The sequence below is a fragment of the Ranitomeya imitator genome, chromosome 4 (genome assembly GCF_032444005.1).
Source record: "Ranitomeya imitator isolate aRanImi1 chromosome 4, aRanImi1.pri, whole genome shotgun sequence".
Taxonomy (NCBI): domain Eukaryota; kingdom Metazoa; phylum Chordata; class Amphibia; order Anura; family Dendrobatidae; genus Ranitomeya; species Ranitomeya imitator.
Genome location: NC_091285.1, coordinates 312,323,489 through 312,345,359, shown reverse-complemented (window position 1 = coordinate 312,345,359; position 21,871 = coordinate 312,323,489). Strand labels below are relative to the sequence as shown.

The window sequence follows — 21,871 nt, the reverse complement described above, 5'->3', positions numbered from 1 at the left end:
ACACCAGGCAGAGAGCTGAGCACACAACTCATCTGATTTCTATGAAGATCCAACCACATGAACTATTCAGGGAGGAATCTGCTGATACTAATAGCCTCCCAGGTCAGGAATGATATGTCCATTACCTCCCCCAAAATTCCTGCCAATCTGCAAAATGACAGGCCACCCTTCACATCTAGAATTATTGATTATGTCTAGAGATAATGACAGCGGCAATAAATTCACTCAGTGTGATATAGTACTGCAGAGTGGATTAAATGCGGAAGATCTCACGTCAATACAATTATTTCCAACTATGGATGATAAGATGGTAAACTGTGAACACCGTATCCTGGAGATCTCGCCTGCTCTCTGCTTCCGAGTATTCTGAAGCGAGAATAGCGGGCAGTGTGCAGAAATAAATTGGGCTCAATTCCCTGATTACCATTTAATAATCACTCTATTTAATTCTCACAATTAATACAGTACAAGATTACAGATTATACTACAGAAAATTCACCCCCTTGCATCTGTCCCTATCACCAGTGGGTTTCACAATCTCGCATACCGAAGCTTTTTTACCATTATAAATTTGGTGCCACCACCTCTGACTAGTTTGTTGCATGTAAATGTCGTAAACCCAGTTACGCGTAAAAATGGTACTTTTTTATAGACAGTACAAGCATCTTTTTGTCGACGTGTGCCCCAGAATTTGCTCTATTTATTATTACTGTCGATATACCACGTAAATACTTTTATTATCGTTTTGATGACCTGTTATAGAAGTATGAATCTGCGACGTGTAACATGTCTGGATCTATTTCTACTTGATAGGGTCTACGTAACCTCTGACAGCTGTTCCATCACCTACGCACTTACCTGAGGAAAGACTTGGCTGGGTGTATCTTGGAAATGACAGGATCATCTCTATAAGTAAACAAAGTGCTTGAGTCTCGACGAGCGCTGTCAATTTTCAGCATAATCCGATAGGTGTTACTTTTTTTTCTTGGCGTATAGCACTCAATAGCTGTACTGGATACGCTGCAGGAGACGTGAGAAAATACAGAAGAAAAACCAGAGTAATAAAATGGAAAAGGTAACAAAAAATGAAAACGTAAATAATACAGAACAGATGATTCAGGGCAAGCGACGGGTCTATAACTGGACATAAAAGATAGGTAACAGATGTAATCTGATAATCGATGTCATGCGTATGGCGACTTCTGTGTGGGCAAGATTTGCAAACGTTGGATTTCAACATAGCTGATAATGTCTAACAGCCGGCGTTATTTCCCTGGAAATGGTCATGCATGCTTATCATGGAATGCATGTTTATATGGGTGAGGGAAGAGAAAGCTGCCAATATAAAAAGTATACTATGTATGACTGGTCTATCCTATCATAATCTGCTAATAAAGGACTTGTTTGGCAAGTCATATTTACCTCCTGATGGTGCAGATGTCATTACCAATGTAAACAGTCCTGTCTTGTCCACTATTCAAGTAATGTCCATTAACAGTAAGCAAAGTTCCACCAGACTGTGGTCCATAACTTGGTGTAATGCTTTCTATCACGGGATTCTGATAAAGGAAAACATATCATTATAATACATATATGTGAAATAAAACAATATATGGGCACTGTACTTGACTATACAACACTTTTCCCACAGAAACATGCAGCCCCAAATAGAAGAATGATATAAATGTCACCTACAGCAAACAACGGAGAATCAAATACTAAGTAATACAGTAAGTACTCCAAAAGAATTTAACAACAAAAAAATAAATGAACCACAAACAAAAAAATATACTTTTAAAGTAATATATAATCTGTAAATATCTATTGCATTTAGTATATGTAAGTACTTTTCTCTAATCATGTTGCAAAATGCCATCTGCATTCATGCATTGGATTTAACTGCTATTATATACATTTTTTTTGTACACAGCCTCCTTTTTAATTAATTAAATCTGGCCCTCTTAACGTTGCCATACTGCTGACCACATCTGGAATAGTTGCATTTAATAAGTCCCTATTTGAGGCTTCATTATCTTCCCAGCCAATTTTTATCCAATACTGTATTTTACTTTTAAACTATTGTATATGTTGTGGCTTGGCTCTCCTCTTTGCCGTCCATAAAGGTTCACTTTTATTTGTTTTTTTGATGTTTGTTGGTTGTTTATTTTTTGTTCAATAGACATTTGTATTGCTTAGTACTTGGGTCCTGATTGTTTGCTGTAGGTGTTATGTACTTCATTACCGATTACGCTTACCACAAAAGAGAACGTGTTAAAATGGATGGTCTTCCTTCCGTTTGACACAGTGCTGCTTATATTAAATTTTGCAGTATCTTCTTGACTTAACCTGCAGACCAACCTTAAAGATAAAATAAAATCCTATGTTCAGCACAGCCACAATTTATCAGAAGTCCCCTGATATATGTCCCTGTGTTTATGGATGAGGACTCTGTTTCTGGCAACAAGCAATGTGTGGACCGCTTGGACATTTCAACAAGATTTCTCTCTATTTTTGGTTTATGTTTCCTAGAGGACCGTAGCGCTATTATATGCCATGGTATTGGCGTCCAGGTTATATCCATCTGGCAGACCTATAAAGGCTCGGCACCCTCTGGTGCGCTTTTTGGATCTTGGCGTGCCTGGAAATCTTTTTTATTTATTTTTTTATTTGTTTCTTTCCATATGGACGAAGATTTATCTTCTACAAGTTAGTGGGACGTGACTTCTCCCCCCTTTTTTGGGCATTACACTGTGTTCAGTGGATCCATATTTATCATTTACCTGGGTACCGGCATTCAATTTGCTACCGTGTGAGGGCTTGTTGCCCTCATCTGTATCTGGATGCGGTACAGAGTGGTAGTTCCATTTTAGGGGTGTTACCTTACCTTTTGGTCCATACACACTGTTTTATTACGTTTCCTGCAATGTGCTACTTGTCCTTTTGTTTTGTATCCAGGTCCGTTGGCCATGTCGTTATCCTTCGGTATTGTCCTAGGTGGTACGTGCCCTAGGCTCCTCCTATATACTGCTTTATCTTTCGTCAGCAGTGCTCTTATAAAATGATCTTTATATTTAGCAGGAGCGACAGGGTGTGCGTTCTAAAATATTGAATAAACTCTCATAATCATGTGGCCTGTTTGTTTGTATTATTATTTTGTTTTTTCAGGTATGTGGCATCTGATTGTTTGTCACATTATAATGGATACATCATTCTCCGATGTTTTCTTGCATTGTTCGTATCTGGGTACCATTATACCCTAACATTATTATGTATGCTTGTCCCCCTGTGAATTCCGTCATGTATTCCGTTTTGTCTGGGTGTTCTATGTTATATGTCATGTCTATTTCATCAATCCAGGATTTCTTACAACTCCAAGACTCCTCACTGTTAGTATGTGTCCAGTTAGGCGTTCTCTCTAGGTATTAGCCCACCCACTTTGCTATCAGTGGTATTTCTGAGCTGGTTGCACAATGCGCGGCACTGGAGAGTTCCGGCGCATGCGCATTGTGTAGTATTGGCAGAGACGTCTGCCATTGCATATACTTCCGCCCTCTCGGCGTCATTTCCGGTTCCGGCTCCCGGCGTAGCTCGTCCCTCAGCATTTCCTCATGTAAGGTATTTAAACTGGTGTTGGCCATTGCAGCGCATCTTCCCCTGACGAAGCCGTCCTTGCGACGGCGATACGCGTTGGGCTTCCTCCCCACGCCCGCCCTGCCTTTGGCGCTCTATACCCTCATGTGGGTTTTTTCTTAGCACGTTCTTGCGTTCTGTCTGGCCGGACCTGGGACCTGGATACACCTTCCTTCCATGTGGTAGCTATCATTTTACATGGGCATTGTCACGGATGGGCATTTTTTTGCTGTCATCATTGGGTCTGGGTCCAGTTGAATAGGAACCCCTTTGTCCTTATACGCTATACTAGTGTGTATGGGCCTATCTTTTGTCCCACAGCTGGCTATATCTGCATTCATTTTGTGGGGGTGCTTGTTGTACTCTTTATGTTATCTCAGGTCTGATATGCTTATGTCGTGCCTTACAGTACATTGATTAGTGTGCTGTGTTATTTATGGTTATTCAGTATTTTGTTGCGCCTTTATTTGTTCATGTTGTATTGTTTTGGCGGGCATGTGTGGGGATGATGGTATGATGCCATTTTAATTGTTTTTATTTGTGTGTCAATAAAAGTTTACCTTTTTACCTATATTCATTTTTGTGGTGTGCATTTATATGAAGCGGTTCCTTTTTTGTCTTCTCCTTTTTTTCCATGGTTCTATACTGCTTCTTTTGCACCCCTTATATATATTTTTCTATATTGGTAGTGCGCTGGTATATAGTTATTAAATTTATCAGAAGTAGCACAAAACGTACCTCGGTAGATTGCTGTTTCCTAGGAAAATGTGTGTGTGACAGATAGGATTATAACTCATAGTATCACAGACAGTACTTTACAGCCTCACTGCAAAATTAGAAACCATACCTTAAACCTCCCCACCCCTAAGATCTGAAGTATTGCTGCCCAATGTAAATGTCAAGCTCTGCTCTGGCATGGGAACATAGATTAGCGCTCTGCCCCACCTTCAGTCCCATGCTAGTGGCAAGTACAGTATGCCACCAAACACCGAGACTAAAACGTGGCATCTACTGAAAATCTGTACGTGGCATATTACCACCTAACAGGGATTTCACTCTGTTATATGAGACCTGGTAATAATCTGAAGAGGTGTCTGTGCTGTGAGTTATGAGAAGCTATTATATGGAGATCACTAATATACTGGCTTTTTAATTTTACATTCTTTCCCACAGATGTTCCCAATATTCACTTATTAAAATGCTTTTTATAATGGCTATGTGTCGCTTTAGTTAGCGTGGTACTGAATACTGTAAGATTTTCCATCTGATTTCTAATATCACTTACTTACACATGTCATTAGCGGCATGAGAACAGTTGCCTGTCCAGTAAATGACCACGGAAGAATTACTACATACTGTATAGTACTGTATACACTGTGTGTGACTATGTGGATCCTACGCTATGGTTGCAAAAGAAGCCTGTCATTTCCCCAAAATAAAGGGAGTACACTAAAATCGTATGTAGGTAAGCCGCATGCTATCATTCATGGAGAGAGAAGGTTTTCATTAGCTGAGAAGTATGGATAGTACTTACGTGTTTTGTTTGCTATTTTTTCCATCTATTCTGCACATATTTTTCCCAATAATGACTGATGCGTTCTTAAATCGAAAACTATCTTTTCTGGAAACCAGGTCCCATCCACATATTGTTAAGGGAGTGCCGCCGTCAATTGGAGCTGCCACTGGAAATATCTGGGAAATAGAAAGATACAGCAAGAAATAAAAAAGAAGTTGAGGACATAGTTCCCGTAGTTCACTTATCTTCCATATTGTATTTATAGCATATGTACATTCAAATGCAAATGTAGTTCGGTGTTTCGGAGAAAGTCCATTTCAGACAGAGAGATAATTACATGGATGGATAGATTGTAGAAAGATAATAGATAGATATGGAATAGATAGATAGATAGATATGATGTAGATAGATATGGGATAGATAGATAGATAGATAGATAGATAGATAGATAGATAGATAGATAGATCTATAGATAGATAATAGATAGATACAGTGCCATGCAAATTAATTGGGGCAAAGCATTTTTTAAGTACCGTAAAATCGTAAGTTGGTTACCAGTCAGTGATTCAAACCAGTTTTAATATATAATCAATAAATCTTGGTCAACTAGCCAGTGGAAAAAGGTAATTTTCAGAATTAGTATGTAACAGTGCATTATATCATTTTATTATGAAATATTAAAAAATAGGTGTGTTGTTGCTTTCTCTCAATTAATTTGCACAGCACTGTAGATAATGAGATAGACAGATAGATAGATAGATATAATACAGATAGATAGATGATAGATAGATTGATAGATAGATAATGAAATAAATAGACAGATATATATGATACAGATATATAATTTATATGTAGACATTATATATTTCTGTGCAGCAAATATTTTCATGTTTATTTGCATTCATGAAACAATTAATGTCTGTAACCTGAAAAGACATTAAGAAACAATGAATTGCATGGAAGGAAGTCCCAAATGTGTGCTGCTCAATTAGGTATATATAGGACAAAAACCATATTCCGATTTCTTTGCACCCCCTACACATGGCCATTCTTCCTCTGAACTTTGTTTACCTTCTATTCTTTCTGTAATAGAAATAGTGAAATAAGCCAAGCTGTGCAGTGACAATTATTAAAGGAAGGGCTTTTTCTATATTGTAAATTGTGTTAAAATTATAACAATGGTGGGAAAAATACAAACATGTGTAGATGATTTTACAAAAGCTGTGCCAATAAAGCTCATTATGTGGCACTATCACGGTAGTCTTACCATAGTAGAAAATACTAATATTACTAATAATTACAGTAGAAGAAATTACTCAAAATGCACTATTCTGTGATTTTTGAGTATTACAATCACCGTCATTTCAGATGTTATAGTTCATATATATGTATATAATTTACATATAAAGTTGGGAAACTCTGTATATAAATTACATATCTTAAAGGGAACCTGTCATCATGAACATACATTTTAATCTGCAGACATCATGTTGTAGAGGAAGAGAAGCTGTTTTTGGATAAGTCTCTATGAGGTTTCCACATCTTGTCATTTTTACCCACTCCTCAAGGCAAAACTGCTCCAGCTCCTTCAAGTGATATGGTTTCCTCTGGTGAACAGCAATCTTCAAGTCTGACCACAGATTCTCAATTGGATTAAGGTCTGAGCTTTGAGTAGGCCAATACAAAACATTTGCATGTTTCCTCATTTAGCGACGCTGCAGCGATACCGACAACGATGCCGATCGCTGCAGCGTCGTTGTGTGGTCGCTAGAGAGCAGGGCCGCGCTTAGTAACCCGATGTTTACCCTGGTTACCTGTGTAAATGTAAAAAAAAACAAACACTACATACTTACATTCCTGTCGCGTCCCCCGGCTTTCTGCTTCCCTGCACTGTGTAAGTGCTGGCCGTAAAAGCAGAGCGGTGACGTCACCGCTGTAATTGCTTTACGGCTGGCCGGCGCTGACACAGGATGCAGGAGGAGTGCAGGGAAGCAGAATGCCGGGGGACGCGACAGACACCGGAATGTAAGTATGTAGTGTTTTTTTTTTTTACATTTACACTGGTAACCAGGGTAAACATCGGGTTACTAAGCGCGGCCCTGTGCTTAGTAACTCGATGTTTACCCTGGTTACCAGTGAAGACATCGCTGAATCGGCGTCACACACGCCGATTCAGCGATGTCTGCGGGAGTCCAGCGACGAAATAAAGTTCTGGACTTTCTGCTCCGACCAACGATGTCACAGCAGGATCCAGATCGCTGCTGCGTGTCAAACACAACGATATCGCTAGCCAGGACGCTGCAACGTCACGGATCGTTAGCGATATCGTTGTGAAGTTGGTCAGTGTGACGGTACTTTAATAGTACGCCGATATCGGACTCCCTCCCTTTGATGTGGGCTCCGGAGGTGAGCCCACATCTTTCCAGGGACATGTCAGCTGTTTTGGGGCCCATTATACTGTAAGGAAGACTATGTGGGGCCCAATATACTGTATGGAGCACTTTTTTTGGCATTATACTGCATGGAGGGATGTGTGGGGATTACAGTAGGAGAATCATACTGTGAGGGCGTCACCATTCTTTTTCAATGGACTTGAGGGAGGGGAGGTACACCAGGGTCATCATACTGTGCGTGTGGAAGGTACTGTGAATGTACTATGGTGGTTCTTACTGTATTTGAGGGGCACTTTTGTTTGGATCATACTTTATTATCCATATTATTCAACTTTTTTTTAACCATTTTTCATTATATATTTAAATTAGGTCATTGGGCCATATGCTTTTTACTGCTCTTACATAACATATGATATGATTCCAATATTTTATTCTTAGATCTAATAAATAAAATGTACTTTGCTAGTGGGACAACCCCTTTAAGTTTGTTTTCATATGGAAAAGTTAATGGTTATATTTTTTACAATAATGAAAAACTTACTTGAGTGCAGAAATTTTTTAAATACATTTCAAGGTTAACTTTCAAAGCTTTTAATTTTGATCCTCTGTGTATCTGAGTTTGACATCCCTTATCTAGAGCATGTGCAAGAAATTTCACATTTGTGAGGTGAATTTTACTTTAGGCTGCAATATTGTCTTTCACATTTGCCATACACATGCCTGATTAAGTCTCTCTAGAAATATTACTGTACTTCTTATGAACTCATATGAGATTTATCTTTTTCCATTCAAATTTGAAGCTTTAGTATAAATTCTGAAAGAGTCCCGTTGTTAATCCCTTTTTGCCATGCAATACACCAGAAGCAACTTGCAGAGATCTGAGCTTAGCGTTGGATTTTTTGGGAGAAGATATACAGTTAGGTCCATATATATTTGGACAGAGACAACATTTTTCTAATTTTGGTTATAGACATTACCACAATGAATTTTAAGCAAAACAATTCAGATGCAGTTGAAGTTCAGACTTTCACCTTTCATTTGAGGGTATCCACGTTAAAATTAGATGAAGGGTTTAGGAGTTTCAGCTCCTTAACATGTGCCACCCTGTTTTTAAAGGGACCAAAAGTAATTGGACAGATTCAATAATTTTAAATAAAATGTTCATTTTTAGTACTTCGTTGAAAACCCTTTGTGGGCAATGACTGCCTGAAGTCTTGGACTCATGGATATCACCAGACGCTGTGTTTCCTCCTTTTTGATGCTCTGCCAGGCCTTCACTGCTGTGGTTTTCAGTTGCTGTTTGTTTGTGGGCCTTTCTGTCTGAAGTTTAGTCTTTAACAAGTGAAATGCATGCTCAATTGGGTTAAGATCCAGGGACTGACTTGGACATTCAAGAATATTCCACTTCTTTGCTTTAATAAACTCCTGGGTTGCTTTGACTTTATGTTTTGGGTCATGGTCCATCTGTAGTATGAAACTACGACCAATCAGTTTGGCTGCATTTGGCTGGATCTGAGCACACAGTATGTCTCTGAATACCTCAGAATTCATTCGGCTGCTTGTGTCCTGTGTCACATCATCAATAAACACTAGTGACCCAGTGCCACTGGCAGCCATGCATGCCTAAGCCACCACACTGCCTCCGCCGTGTTTTACAGATGATGTGGTATGCTTTGTGATCATGAGATGTACCACGCCTTCGCCATACTTTTCTCTTTCCATCATTCTGGTAGAGGTTGATCTTGGCTTCATCTGTCCAAAAAATGTTCTTCCAGAACTTTGCTGGCTTTTTTAGATGTTTTTTAGCAAAGTCCAGTCTAGCCTTTTTATTCTTGATGCTTATGAGTGGCTTGCACCGTGCAGTGAACCCTCTGTATTTACTTTCATGCAGTCTTCTCTTTATGGTAGATTTGGATATTGATACGCCGACCTCCTGGAGAGTGTTGGTCACTTGGTTGGCTCTTGTGAAGGGGTTTCTCTTCACCATGGAGATTATTCTGCGATCATCCACCACTGTTGTCTTCCGTGGGCGCCCAGGTCTTTTTGCATTGATGAGTTCACCAGGCTTTCTTTCTTTCTCAGGATGTACCAAACTGTAGATTTTGCCACTCCTAATATTGTAGCAATTTCTCGGATGGGTTTTTTCTGTTTTCGCAGCTTTAGGATGGCTTGTTTCACCTGCATGGAGAACTCCTTTGACCGCATGTTTACTTCACAGCAAAACCTTCCAAATGCAAGCACCACACCTCAAATCAACTCCAGGCCTTTTATCTGCTTAATTGAGAATGACGTAATGAAGGGATTGCCCACACCTGTCCATGAAATAGCCTTGGAGTCAATTGTCCAATTACTTTTGGTCCCTTTAAAAACAGGGTGGCACATGTTAAGGAGCTGAAACTCCTAAACCCTTCATCCAATTTTAATGTGGATACCCTCAAATGAAAGCTGAAAGTCTGAACTTCAACTGCATCTGAATTGTTTTGTTTAAAATTCATTGTGGTAATGTCTATAACCAAAATTAGAAAAATGTTGTCTCTGTCCAAATATATATGGACCTAACTGTATGATGCCCAAAAATACCAATACCACAATTTGTCTTCCTTTACCCTTCTCCATACTGCTGTGTGACATTTTACTCATTTAGTACTAGTATCACAAATTAAAGAAAGCATGCGAATGCTTTTCTGTGGTTGATAGCATCCTCATAGTAGGTGTTACGTTTGGATTTGGGCTCTTGCTGCTCTGCTGAATTTTTTAAGCTATGATTTAAATAAAAGGTATCTTCTAGGCTGGATGTGTTAATACTGAGGAGATGCCCTGTTAAAGACAAAACAAGGGCCTTTATTGCTTAATATAGAAGATACATGATGCAATATAAAATTAGTATAAGAATTTTCCTGCTTTTAAGTAAATTTTTTTTGTAGATTTATGATGCAGAAGTAAAAACGAAAGGAAATGTCATCTACTATATAATTCTCTAAGGGTCACTTCCGTCTTTCTTTCCGTCTGTCTGTAATGGAAATCCCAAGTCGCTGATTGGTCGTGGCAAAACAGCCACGACCAATCAGCGACGGGCACAGTCCGGCGGCAAAATTGCCGCTCCTTCCTCCCCGCAGTCAGTGCCCGCTCCATACTCCCCTCCAGTCAGCGCTCACACAGGGTTAATGGCAGCATTAACGGACCGCGTTGTGCCACGGTGTAACGCACTCCGTTAACGCTGCTATTAACCCTGTGTGACCAACTTTTTACTATTGATGCTGTGGTCTCGCGAGACCGCAATGCACTCTTGAGACCGGAGCGCGCAAGGAGCATTGGTAAACGATGGATCCGGGGGCTCCAGAAATTAAGTATATAACTATTTTTTATTTTAATTCTTTTTTTTAACAGGGATATGATGCCCACATTGCTATATACTACGTGGGTTGTGCAATATACTATGTGGGCTGTGCTATATACTGCGTGGGCTGTGCAATATACTACGTGGGCTGTGCAAAATACTGCATGGGCTGTGCAATATACTACGTGGGCTGTGCAATATACTACGTGGGCTGTGCAATATACTTTGTGGGCTCTGCAATATACTGCATAGGCTGTGCAATATACTGCGTGGGCTGTGCGATATACTACGTGGGCTGTGCAATATACCACGTGGGCTGTGCAATATACTACGTGGGCTGTGCTATGTACTGCGTGGGCTGTGCAATGTACTACGTGGGCTGTGCAATATACTGCGTGGGCTGTGCAATATACTGCGTGGGCGGTGCAATATACTACATGGGCTGTGCAATATTCTACGTGGGCTGTGCAATATACTACGTGGGCTGTGCAATATACTACATGGGCTGTGCAACATACTACATGGGCTGTGCAATATACTGCATGGGCTGTGCAATATACTGCATAGGCTGTGCTATATACTGCGTGGGCTGTGCTATTTACTACGTGGGCTGTGCAACATACTACGTGGCTGTGCAATATACTACGTGGCTGTGCTATTTACTACGTGGCTCTGCTATTTACTACGTGGCTGTGTTATATACTATGTGGGCTGTGCTAAATACTACGTGGCTGTGCAATATACTACGTGGCTGTGCTATATAATACGTGGCCGGCTGCGAACAATCAGCGACAGGCACAGTCTGGCCGCGAATTGGCGCGGGATTTGAACCACACTTCACTAATTGGTCGTGGCCGGCCGAATCCTGTGTATTCAATGTATTATTCTAAAATCTTCATAAATAAACTACATACATATTCTAGAATACCCAATGCGTTTTATATATATATATATATATATACATATATATATATATACTGTATATATTTGTCTAAGGGCCACTTCCGTTTGTCTGTCTTTCTGTCCATTGGTCGCGGCCTCTGTCTGTCATGGAAATCTAAGTCGCTGATTGGTTGTGGCAAAACGCCCATGACCATTGCCCCGACCAATCAGCGATGGCCACAGTCCGGCGGTAACATGGCCGTTCCTTCCTCCCCACAGTCAGTGCCCGCTCCATACTCCCCTCCAGTCAGCCCTCACACAGGGTTAATAGCAGCGTTAATGGACCGCGTATGCAGCATCAATAGTAAAACGATCTAATGTTAAAAATAATAATAATTAAAAAAAAAAGGTTATTCTCACCCTCCGACGTGGCGCTGTCCTCGGCAGTGCAAGCAGCAGGTTCCGGTGCTAAGGATGCTATGCGAGAAGGACCTTCCATGATGTCACGGTCATGTGACCGCGACGTCATCACAGGTCCTGCGCCCATACCAACCCTGGGACGGGAAGCTGCCGCGTGCACTGCACACAGGTGCTAGGACTTCAAGGGGCCTACGGAAGGTGAGTATATGTTTATTTTTTATTTTAAGTCTTTTTTAACCACGCATATAGTGCCCACATTGCTTTATACTACGTGGGCTGTGTTACATACTGCGTGGGCTGCCTTATATACTACATGGCTGCTATGTACTACGTGGGCAGTGTTATATACTATGTGGGCAGTGTTATATACTGCGTGGGCTGCGTTATATACTACATGGCTGCTATATACTATGTGACCAGTGTTATATACTATGTGGGCAATTTTATATACTTCGTGGGCTGTGTTATATACTGTTTGGGCTGTGTTATATACTGCATGGCTACTGTAATATACTGCGTGGCGTGTATTAACGCATCGGGTATTCAAGAATGTCATGGCCTGTGCTATATACTACGTGGCTGCTATATACATACATATTCTAGAATACCCGATGCGTTAGAATCGGGCCACCATCTAATTATACATAAATTCCTAAGTACATTTAATTAACAAATCACAATAGTTTTGTCTAAGGAAGTAATCACTATTGTAATGGCAGCCACAGCCATGTTGTTTGACTGAGAAAAAAACTTACCAGGAATGTTGGGACGGGTGTCAGTGAGCATGTGCAGTCGGAAGCTCCATCTAGTTCATATGTAGGAAGATGTGCTCCACTAATACCACTGGAGATACCAGGGGTGCTGAAGTAAGAAGAAGCCGCTCACACTTCTGTGTGCCCTATCTTACTGAATAACAATGTAAGTATTTCCAGCTCACAACACTGCACATGCTCCTCCTGCTTTCTACTGCACATGCTCCTACTGCTTCCTACTGCACATGCTCCTACTGCTTCCTAATGAACATGCTCCTACTGCTTCCTACTGCCACAAGCTCCTACTGATTCCTACCGCACATGCTCCTACTGATTTCTACTGCACATGCTCCTACTCCTTCTTACTGCACATGCACACAGGCACCCATGCTAACATTATAGGTCAGGTTTCTCTCAGTTAACTCAGTTAAACAAGTTGCCAGTGATTTTAATTCTATAGTTATTATCTCTTTACGCAACACGATTGTGATTTAATTATTTACATTTAGGTTTTTTTTTAATAAGATTTCCTTTAGCAAATATTTTTGTACATATGAATAGATAATGAGTAGACCATGATATCTATTAGTAGGTAAAGTTTATGGAATACGTGAAAATTATGACAGCAAACTTTAGCACAATCTCCTAGTCTGAATTGATGGTTATCAAAGACACACAATTAATTAAAATCACCACTCCCGTCATACATATATTTGGAGCTACATAATTACTTATGGTGGAGGTAATGATACATGAAGCACACATTACTCTGTCTCATCCTTGGCCTCCAACATGCAGCAACCTCTAACACAAGAAGACAGATAGCAGATGTCTTGTAATAAATTTTACATGTCTGTCATCATCACAGCTTCATGTTTTGCCATGAGAAAACCGGCTAAGCATTTCTGCCGTTCTAAAATGTATGACTGCCATCATAATTAACTGAATTTACTAAATGAAATGAAGAGTACTTAGGCAACCAAGGAGGATTACAAATAAATTATACTCCATGTTATTAACACATTTTACATGATAAATTATGAAATTACTTATTTTTTTATATTCATACAAGAGATATGGTAAACCTTTTTGGTATTTTCTCTAAAAACAGACTCCCGTATGTCATGACACAACACTACCGTATGTCATGACACAACCATGGGTCCATCCTTGCTGGGGACTATGTACACATACAGTGCCTTGCGAAAGTATTCGGCTCCCTGGAACTTTTCAACCTTTTCCCACATATCATGCTTCATACATAAAGATACCAAATGTAAATTTTTGGTGAATAATCAACAACAAGTGGAGCACAATTGTGAAGTTGAACCAACTTTAATGGTTATTTTAAATTTCTGTGGAAATTCAAAAACTGAAAAGTGGGGCGTGCAATATTATTCGGCCCCTTTACTTTCAGTGCAGCAAACTCATACCAGAAGTTCACTGTGGATTTCTGAATGATCCAATGTTGTCCTAAATGCCTACTGATGATAAATATAATCCACCAGTGTGTAATCAAGTCTCCGTATAAATGCACCTGCTCTGTGATAGTCTCAGGGAAGACCAAGGAACACAACAGGCAGGTCCGTGATACTGTTATGGAGAAGTTTAAAGCCGGATTTGGATACAAAGTGATTTCCAAAACTTTAAACATCCCAAGGAGCACTGTGCAAACGATCATATTGAAATGGAAGAAGTATCATACCACTGCAAATCGGCCAAAACCCGGACGTACCTCTAAACTTTCATCTCAAACAAGGAGAAGACTGATCAGAGAGGCAGTCAAGAGGCCCATGATCACTCTGGATGAATTGCAGAGATCTACAGCTAAGGTGGGACAGTCTGTCCATAGGACAATAATCAGTCGTACACTGCACAAATCTGGCCTTTATGGAAGAGTGGCAAGAAGAAAGCCATTTATTAACAATATCCATAAAAGTGTTGTTTAAAGTTTACAACAAGCCACCTGGGAGACACACCAAACATGTGGAAGAAGTTGCTCTGGTCAGATGAAACGAAAATCAAACTTTTTGGCAACAATGCCAAACGATATGTTTGGCGTAAAGGCAACACAGCTCATCACCCTGAACACACCATCCCCACTGTCAAACATGGTAGTGGCAGCATCATGGTTTGGTCCTGCTTGTCTTCAGCAGGGACAGGGAAGATGGTTAAAATTGATGGGAAGATGGATGGAGCCAAATACAGGATCATTCTTGAAGAAAACCTGTTGGAGTCTGCAAAGACCTGAGACTGGGACGGAGATTTGTCTTCCAACAAGACAATGATCCCAAACATAAAGCAAAATCCACAACGGAATGGTTCACAAATAAACGTATCCAGGTGTTAGAATGGCCAAGTCAAACTCCAGACCTAAATCCAAACGAGAATCTGTGGAAAGAGCTGAAAACTGCTGTTCACAAACGATCACCATCAAACCTCACTGAGCTCGAGCTGTTTGCCAAGGAAGAATGGGCAAGAAATTCAGTCTCTCAATGTACAAAACTGATAGACATATACCCCAAGCGACTTGCAACTGTAATCGCGGCAAAACGTGTCACAACAAAGTATTAAGTTAAAAGGGCCGAATAATATTGCACGCCCCACTTTTCGGTTTTTAATTTTTCTCAAAAATGTAAAATAACCAATAAATTAGGTTCAACTTCACAATTGTATTCCACTTGTTGTTGATTCTTCACCCAAAATTTACATTTGATATCTTTTTATGTTTGAAGCATGATATGTGGGAAAAGGTTGAAAAGTTCCAGGGAGCCGAATACTTTCGCAAGGCACTGTATCTTCTGTATTCTGTGCATCATCATATGGTGCCGCCATAAACCAACATCCTTTGTTTCATTTATTTTCTTAATTTTTACATATATCTAATTGTTTTCTAATTATTGCGTAGAAATGGTATTTCAATGTAGATTATGTAAAGGGGAATAACTACCGCTAAATAAAGTATTGTAAGATTTCATAACTACCATGTCCAAAAATTTGTGGGAATTACCAAAGTTCTTAGAAACCCAGATAATATAATGGTAAATCTCCCATCTCAGAAAAGTCAAAAGAAGACACAGTGCGCAAGATTTATCATTGTGCTGTAAAAGAGATCTTTGAATAAAAGAGTCCTGGGAACTCTCGTGAATGACTTGTTCCAAATTTATCAAGCAGCTAAAAGCATGTATGAGAAGTTTAGACAGCCACTTCTACAAAATCTACATCTAGTACCGAAGGGCATAAACACATTCACAATACAGCTCTAACAGTGGGCTCTTGGGAAGAAAGCAGTTGGAATTTTTTTAATAGTCCCAAGATCACTCGTAAATGCATACTGTTAGTAATAATCTCTAGCGAGTGGCCCCAACATAAGAATGGGAATGCATTCTCTGAACATCTTTACATTCAAAGTCAGGCAGGTCTGAGAAAAAAAGTTTATCAAGAAGCGAGAGGACCCCATATTAGGCTATGTGCACACGTTGCAGATTGGTGTGCGGATTTTTCCGCACTGTTTTTGCAAAATCCGCAGGTAAACCACACTGCGAATTTACTACGAATTTGCAGCAGATTTACCGTGATTTTTGTGCGTATTCCTATTGAGGAGCAGGTGTAAACCGTTGTGAAATCCGCACAAAGAATTGACATGCTGCGGAAAAAACATGCTGCGTTTCCGTGCAGTTTTTTCCACAGCATGTGCACAGAGGATTTTGTTTTCCATACGTTTACATGGTACTGTAAACCGCATGGAAAACAGCTACAGAGTCGCAGCGTCAAATCCGCTGCGGATCCGCAGCAAAATCCGCAACGTGTGCACATAGCCTAAGAGTTCATTATAGGGCTCCCATCATGGTGTCAATTTTGACCTTCACACCATTGTTTTTCTAATCTTATAAAACCTCTTCAATATGTATTTATCATAGATTACATAATAATTACCGTACATATTTTCTAGGTGGCTCACAATTTATGATATGTAGTGAAAAAACGCTTTCTAATGCTTTCATGTTGTCATAAATGGTTAAAATTCAAGGGACTTGGAGAAAATACTGAGAGATAAGCAAGTAAAATCTTCCTGTCATCACAATGTGACAGATGCAATTTATATAAGCAGTCCGGCTAATGAATCGTCACAAAAAATGATTTGTCTTGTTGCATTAATCATTCTCACTACATCTAGAAATGAATCTAATTAAAGCATTCCCATTAATAAAAATAGTATAAAATAGGAAACAATGCCTAAATATGTGCATGCGCTGTGAGGTCACCTAATTACATCCATTGCCAGTGGAAATTCTCTTATATACACCATACATAGACATTTCCTACTAGCACTGTAATCCGTGCATGGCAGGGATAGCTAATTCAAATTAACTATTGCCTACCTAGACATCATGTAAACCATTCCCATATACATTAGAAAAATGCATTATTAGGTCAGGTTGCATTGTTAAATTATGGTATAAAAAATGTTCAGCACAGCCTCACAGGGGGAGGTGCATAGAAATAGGTTCCCAAACCTTAATACGTGGAATATTAACAACTAGCACACTCCAATAGATGTGATGCAAAGGAGTTTGTTTAATATACATACAGTAGTCACAAACGTTTCGGTCTGCAATGGACCTTCATCAGTGTGCTAAAATGTAACGAAAATGGTATAAATGGTAGAACCCCGGTAGAGATTAGTTAGTTTGCATCAAAATTGTAGTGAGTTTAACAGGGAATATATATATATATAAGCCCGTGTTGAATGGCAGGTCAGTCCGACAAGTGGGAGAGAAGGAGGCACGAGAACTACGCGGTGGATTTTCGTCCCCATCATTCCACCGAGACTGCCCTGACCAAAATCACTAATGACCTACTTACAGCCAAAGCTAACGGACAATACTCTATAATCCTCCTTCTAGATCTGTCCTCTGCTTTCGACACAGTTGACCACCGCCTCCTACTACAGATCCTCTCTTCCTTTAGCATCAGAGACCTCGCCCTATCCTGGATCTCCTCATACCTTTCCAACTGCACATTCACCGTCTACCACTCCCACACTACCTCCTCATCCCACCCTCTCTCTGTTGGAGTTCCCAAAGACTCTGTTCTAGGACCCCTACTCTTCTCAATCTATACACTTGGCCTGGGACAACTCATAAAGTCCCATGGATTCCAGTACCACCTTTATGCTGATGACACTCAGATCTACCTCTCTGGTCCAGACGTCACCTCTCTGCTGTCCAGAATACCGGAGTGTCTACCAGCCATATCCTCCTTCTTCTCCTCTCGCTTCCTCAAACTCAATGTGGACAAATCTGAACTCATCTTTCCTCCATCTCAGAGATCTTCCTCACCTGATGTATCTATCACAATAAATGACATCACGCTTTCCCCTGTACCGGAAGTCCGCTGCCTTGGAGTAACCCTTGACTCTGCCCTGTCCTTCAAACTGCACATCCAAGCTCTTTCCACCTCATGTCGTCTTCAGCTCAAAAATATTTCCAGAATCCGTCCCTTCCTCAATTTTCAATGTACTATAATGCTTGTGCATGCCCTCATCATCTCCTGCCTTGACTACTGAAAAATCCTTTTCTTTGGCCTCCCTGCTAACACTCTCGCAGCTCTCCAGTCCATGCTTAACTCAGCTGCCAGACTAATTCAACTCTCTCGTCCCTACTCCTCCACTTCTCCCCTCTCCAAATCTCTTCACTGGCTCCCATTCCCTCAGCGTATCCAGTTCAAATTGCTAATACTGACCTATAAAGCCATCCATAACCTGTCTCATCCATATCTCTGAACTAATCTCCCGATAACTTCCCTCACGTAATCTCCGGTCCTCCCAAGACCTCCTCCTCTCCTCCACACTTATTTGCTCCTCATCTAATCGCCTCCAAGACTTATCCCGAATATCCCCATCCTCTGGAATTCTGTGCCTTAACACGTCCGACTATCAATTACATTCGGATCCTTCATACTGAACCTGAAAACCCACCTCTTCAAGAAAGCATACAGCCTGCAATGACTCCGCTGCCTCCTCACCACTACCGGAGCTACCGCCTCACAAACACCGGAGCTGCTTCAACCCCCCAACCTACTATCTCCTTCCCCACCATCCTGTAGAATGTAAGACTGCAAGGGAAGGGTCCTCTCCCCTCTGTATCAGTCTCTCATTGTTAGTTTGCTTACTGCAAGTGATATCTGTTATTTGTATGTAAACCCTTCTCATGTACAGCACCGTGGAATCATACATACATATAGTAACATAGTAACATAGTTAGTAAGGCCGAAAAAAGACATTTGTCCATCCAGTTCAGCCTATATTCCATCATAATAAATCCCCAGATCTACGTCCTTCTACAGAACCTAATTGTATGATACAATATTGTTCTGCTCCAGGAAGACATCCAGGCCTCTCTTGAACCCCTCGACTGAGTTCGCCATCACCACCTCCTCAGGCAAGCAATTCCAGATTCTCACTGCCCTAACAGTAAAGAATCCTCTTCTATGTTGGTGGAAAAACCTTCTCTCCTCCAGACGCAAAGAATGCCCCCTTGTGCCCGTCACCTTCCTTGGTATAAACAGATCCTCAGCGAGATATTTGTATTGTCCCCTTATATACTTATACATGGTTATTAGATCGCCCCTCAGTCGTCTTTTTTCTAGACTAAATAATCCTAATTTCGCTAATCTATCTGGGTATTGTAGTTCTCCCATCCCCTTTATTAATTTTGTTGCCCTCCTTTGTACTCTCTCTAGTTCAATTATATCCTTCCTGAGCACCGGTGCCCAAAACTGGACACAGTACTCCATGTGCGGTCTAACTAGGGATTTGTACAGAGGCAGTATAATGCTCTCATCATGTGTATCCAGACCTCTTTTAATGCACCCCATGATCCTGTTTGCCTTGGCAGCTGCTGCCTGGCACTGGCTGCTCCAGGTAAGTTTATCATTAACTAGGATCCCCAAGTCCTTCTCCCTGTCAGATTTACCCAGTGGTTTCCCATTCAGTGTGTAATGGTGACATTGATTCCTTCTTCCCATGTGTATAACCTTACATTTATCATTGTTAAACCTCATCTGCCACCTTTCAGCCCAAGTTTCCAACTTATCCAGATCCATCTGTAGCAGAATACCATCTTCTCTTGTATTAACTGCTTTACGTAGTTTTGTATCATCTGCAAATATCGATATTTTACTGTGTAAACCTTCTACCAGATCATTAATGAATATGTTGAAGAGAAAAGGTCCCAATACTGACCCCTGCAGTACCCCACTGGTCACAGCGACCCAGTTAGAGACTATACCATTTATAACCACCCTCTGCTTTCTATCACTAAGCCAGTTACTAACCCATTTACACACAATTTCCCCCAGACCAAGCATTCTCATTTTGTGTACCAACCTCTTGTGCGGCACGGTATCAAACGCTTTGGAAAAATCGAGATATACCACGTCCAATGACTCACCGTGGTCCAGCCTATAGCTTACCTCTTCATAAAAACTGATTAGATTGGTTTGACAGGAGCGATTTCTCATAAACCCATGCTGATATGGAGTTAAACAGTTATTCTCATTGAGATAATCCAGAATAACATCCCTCAGAAACCCTTCAAATATTTTACCAACAATAGAGGTTAGACTTACTGGCCTATAATTTCCAGGTTCACTTTTAGAGCCCTTTTTGAATATTGGCACCACATTTGCTATGCGCCAGTCCTGCGGAACAGACCCTGTCGCTATAGAGTCCCTAAAAATAAGAAATAATGGTTTATCTATTACATTACTTAGTTCTCTTAGTACTCGTGGGTGTATGCCATCCGGACCCGGAGATTTATCTATTTTAATCTTATTTAGCCGGTTTCGCACCTCTTCTTGGGTTAGATTGGTGACCCTTAATATAGGGTTTTCATTGTTTCTTGGGATTTCACCTAGCATTTCATTTTCCACCGTGAATACCGTGGAGAAGAAGGTGTTTAATATGTTAGCTTTTTCCTCGTCATCTACAACCATTCTTTCCTCACTATTTTTTAAGGGGCCTACATTTTCAGTTTTTATTCTTTTACTATTGATATAGTTGAAGAACAGTTTGGGATTAGTTTTACTCTCCTTAGCAATGTGCTTCTCTGTTTCCTTTTTGGCAGCTTTAATTAGTTTTTTAGATAAAGTATTTTTCTCCCTATAGTTTTTTAGAGCTTCAATGGTGCCATCCTGCTTTAGTAGTGCAAATGCTTTCTTTTTACTGTTAATTGCCTGTCTTACTTCTTTGTTTAGCCACATTGGGTTTTTCCTATTTCTAGTCCTTTTATTCCCACAAGGTATAAACCGCTTACACTGCCTATTTAGGATGTTCTTAAACATTTCCCATTTATTATCTGTATTCTTATTTCTGAGGATATTGTCCCAGTCTACCAGATTAAGGGCATCTCTAAGCTGGTCAAACTTTGCCTTCCTAAAGTTCAGTGTTTTTGTGACTCCCTGACAAGTCCCCCTAGTGAAAGACAGGTGAAACTGTACAATATTGTGGTCGCTATTTCCTAGATGCCCGACCACCTGCAGATTTGTTATTCTGTCAGGTCTATTAGATAGTATTAGGTCTAAAAGTGCTGCTCCTCTGGTTGGATTCTGCACCAATTGTGAAAGATAATTTTTCTTGGTAATTAGCAGAAACCTGTTGCCTTTATGGGTTTCACAGGTTTCTGTTTCCCAGTTAATATCCGGGTAGTTAAAGTCCCCCATAACCAGGACCTCATTATGGGTTGCAGCTTCATCTATCTGCTTTAGAAGTAGACTTTCCATGGTTTCTGTTATATTTGGGGGTTTGTAACAGACCCCAATGAGAATTTTGTTACCATTTTTCCCTCCATGAATTTCGACCCATATGGACTCGACATCCTCATTTCCTTCGCTAATATCAATGGTGCTATATAAATAAATAATAATAATAATTCTCTGC

General features: G+C 40.4%; 1 protein-coding gene across 1 annotated transcript in view; it reads right to left on the bottom strand.

Moving 5' to 3' along the window:
- The window catches only part of MET (MET proto-oncogene, receptor tyrosine kinase), a 200,333-nt gene that overhangs the window by 74,896 nt on the left and 103,566 nt on the right, over positions 1 to 21,871 (bottom strand). The window contains exons 6-9 of the mRNA XM_069764843.1: positions 5,165 to 5,322; positions 2,256 to 2,358; positions 1,423 to 1,559; positions 859 to 1,020 (exon numbers count right to left, since the gene is read on the bottom strand). Of these exons, the coding sequence (XP_069620944.1) occupies positions 859 to 1,020; positions 1,423 to 1,559; positions 2,256 to 2,358; positions 5,165 to 5,322 (560 nt within the window). The remainder of the gene's footprint in view (positions 1 to 858; positions 1,021 to 1,422; positions 1,560 to 2,255; positions 2,359 to 5,164; positions 5,323 to 21,871) is intronic.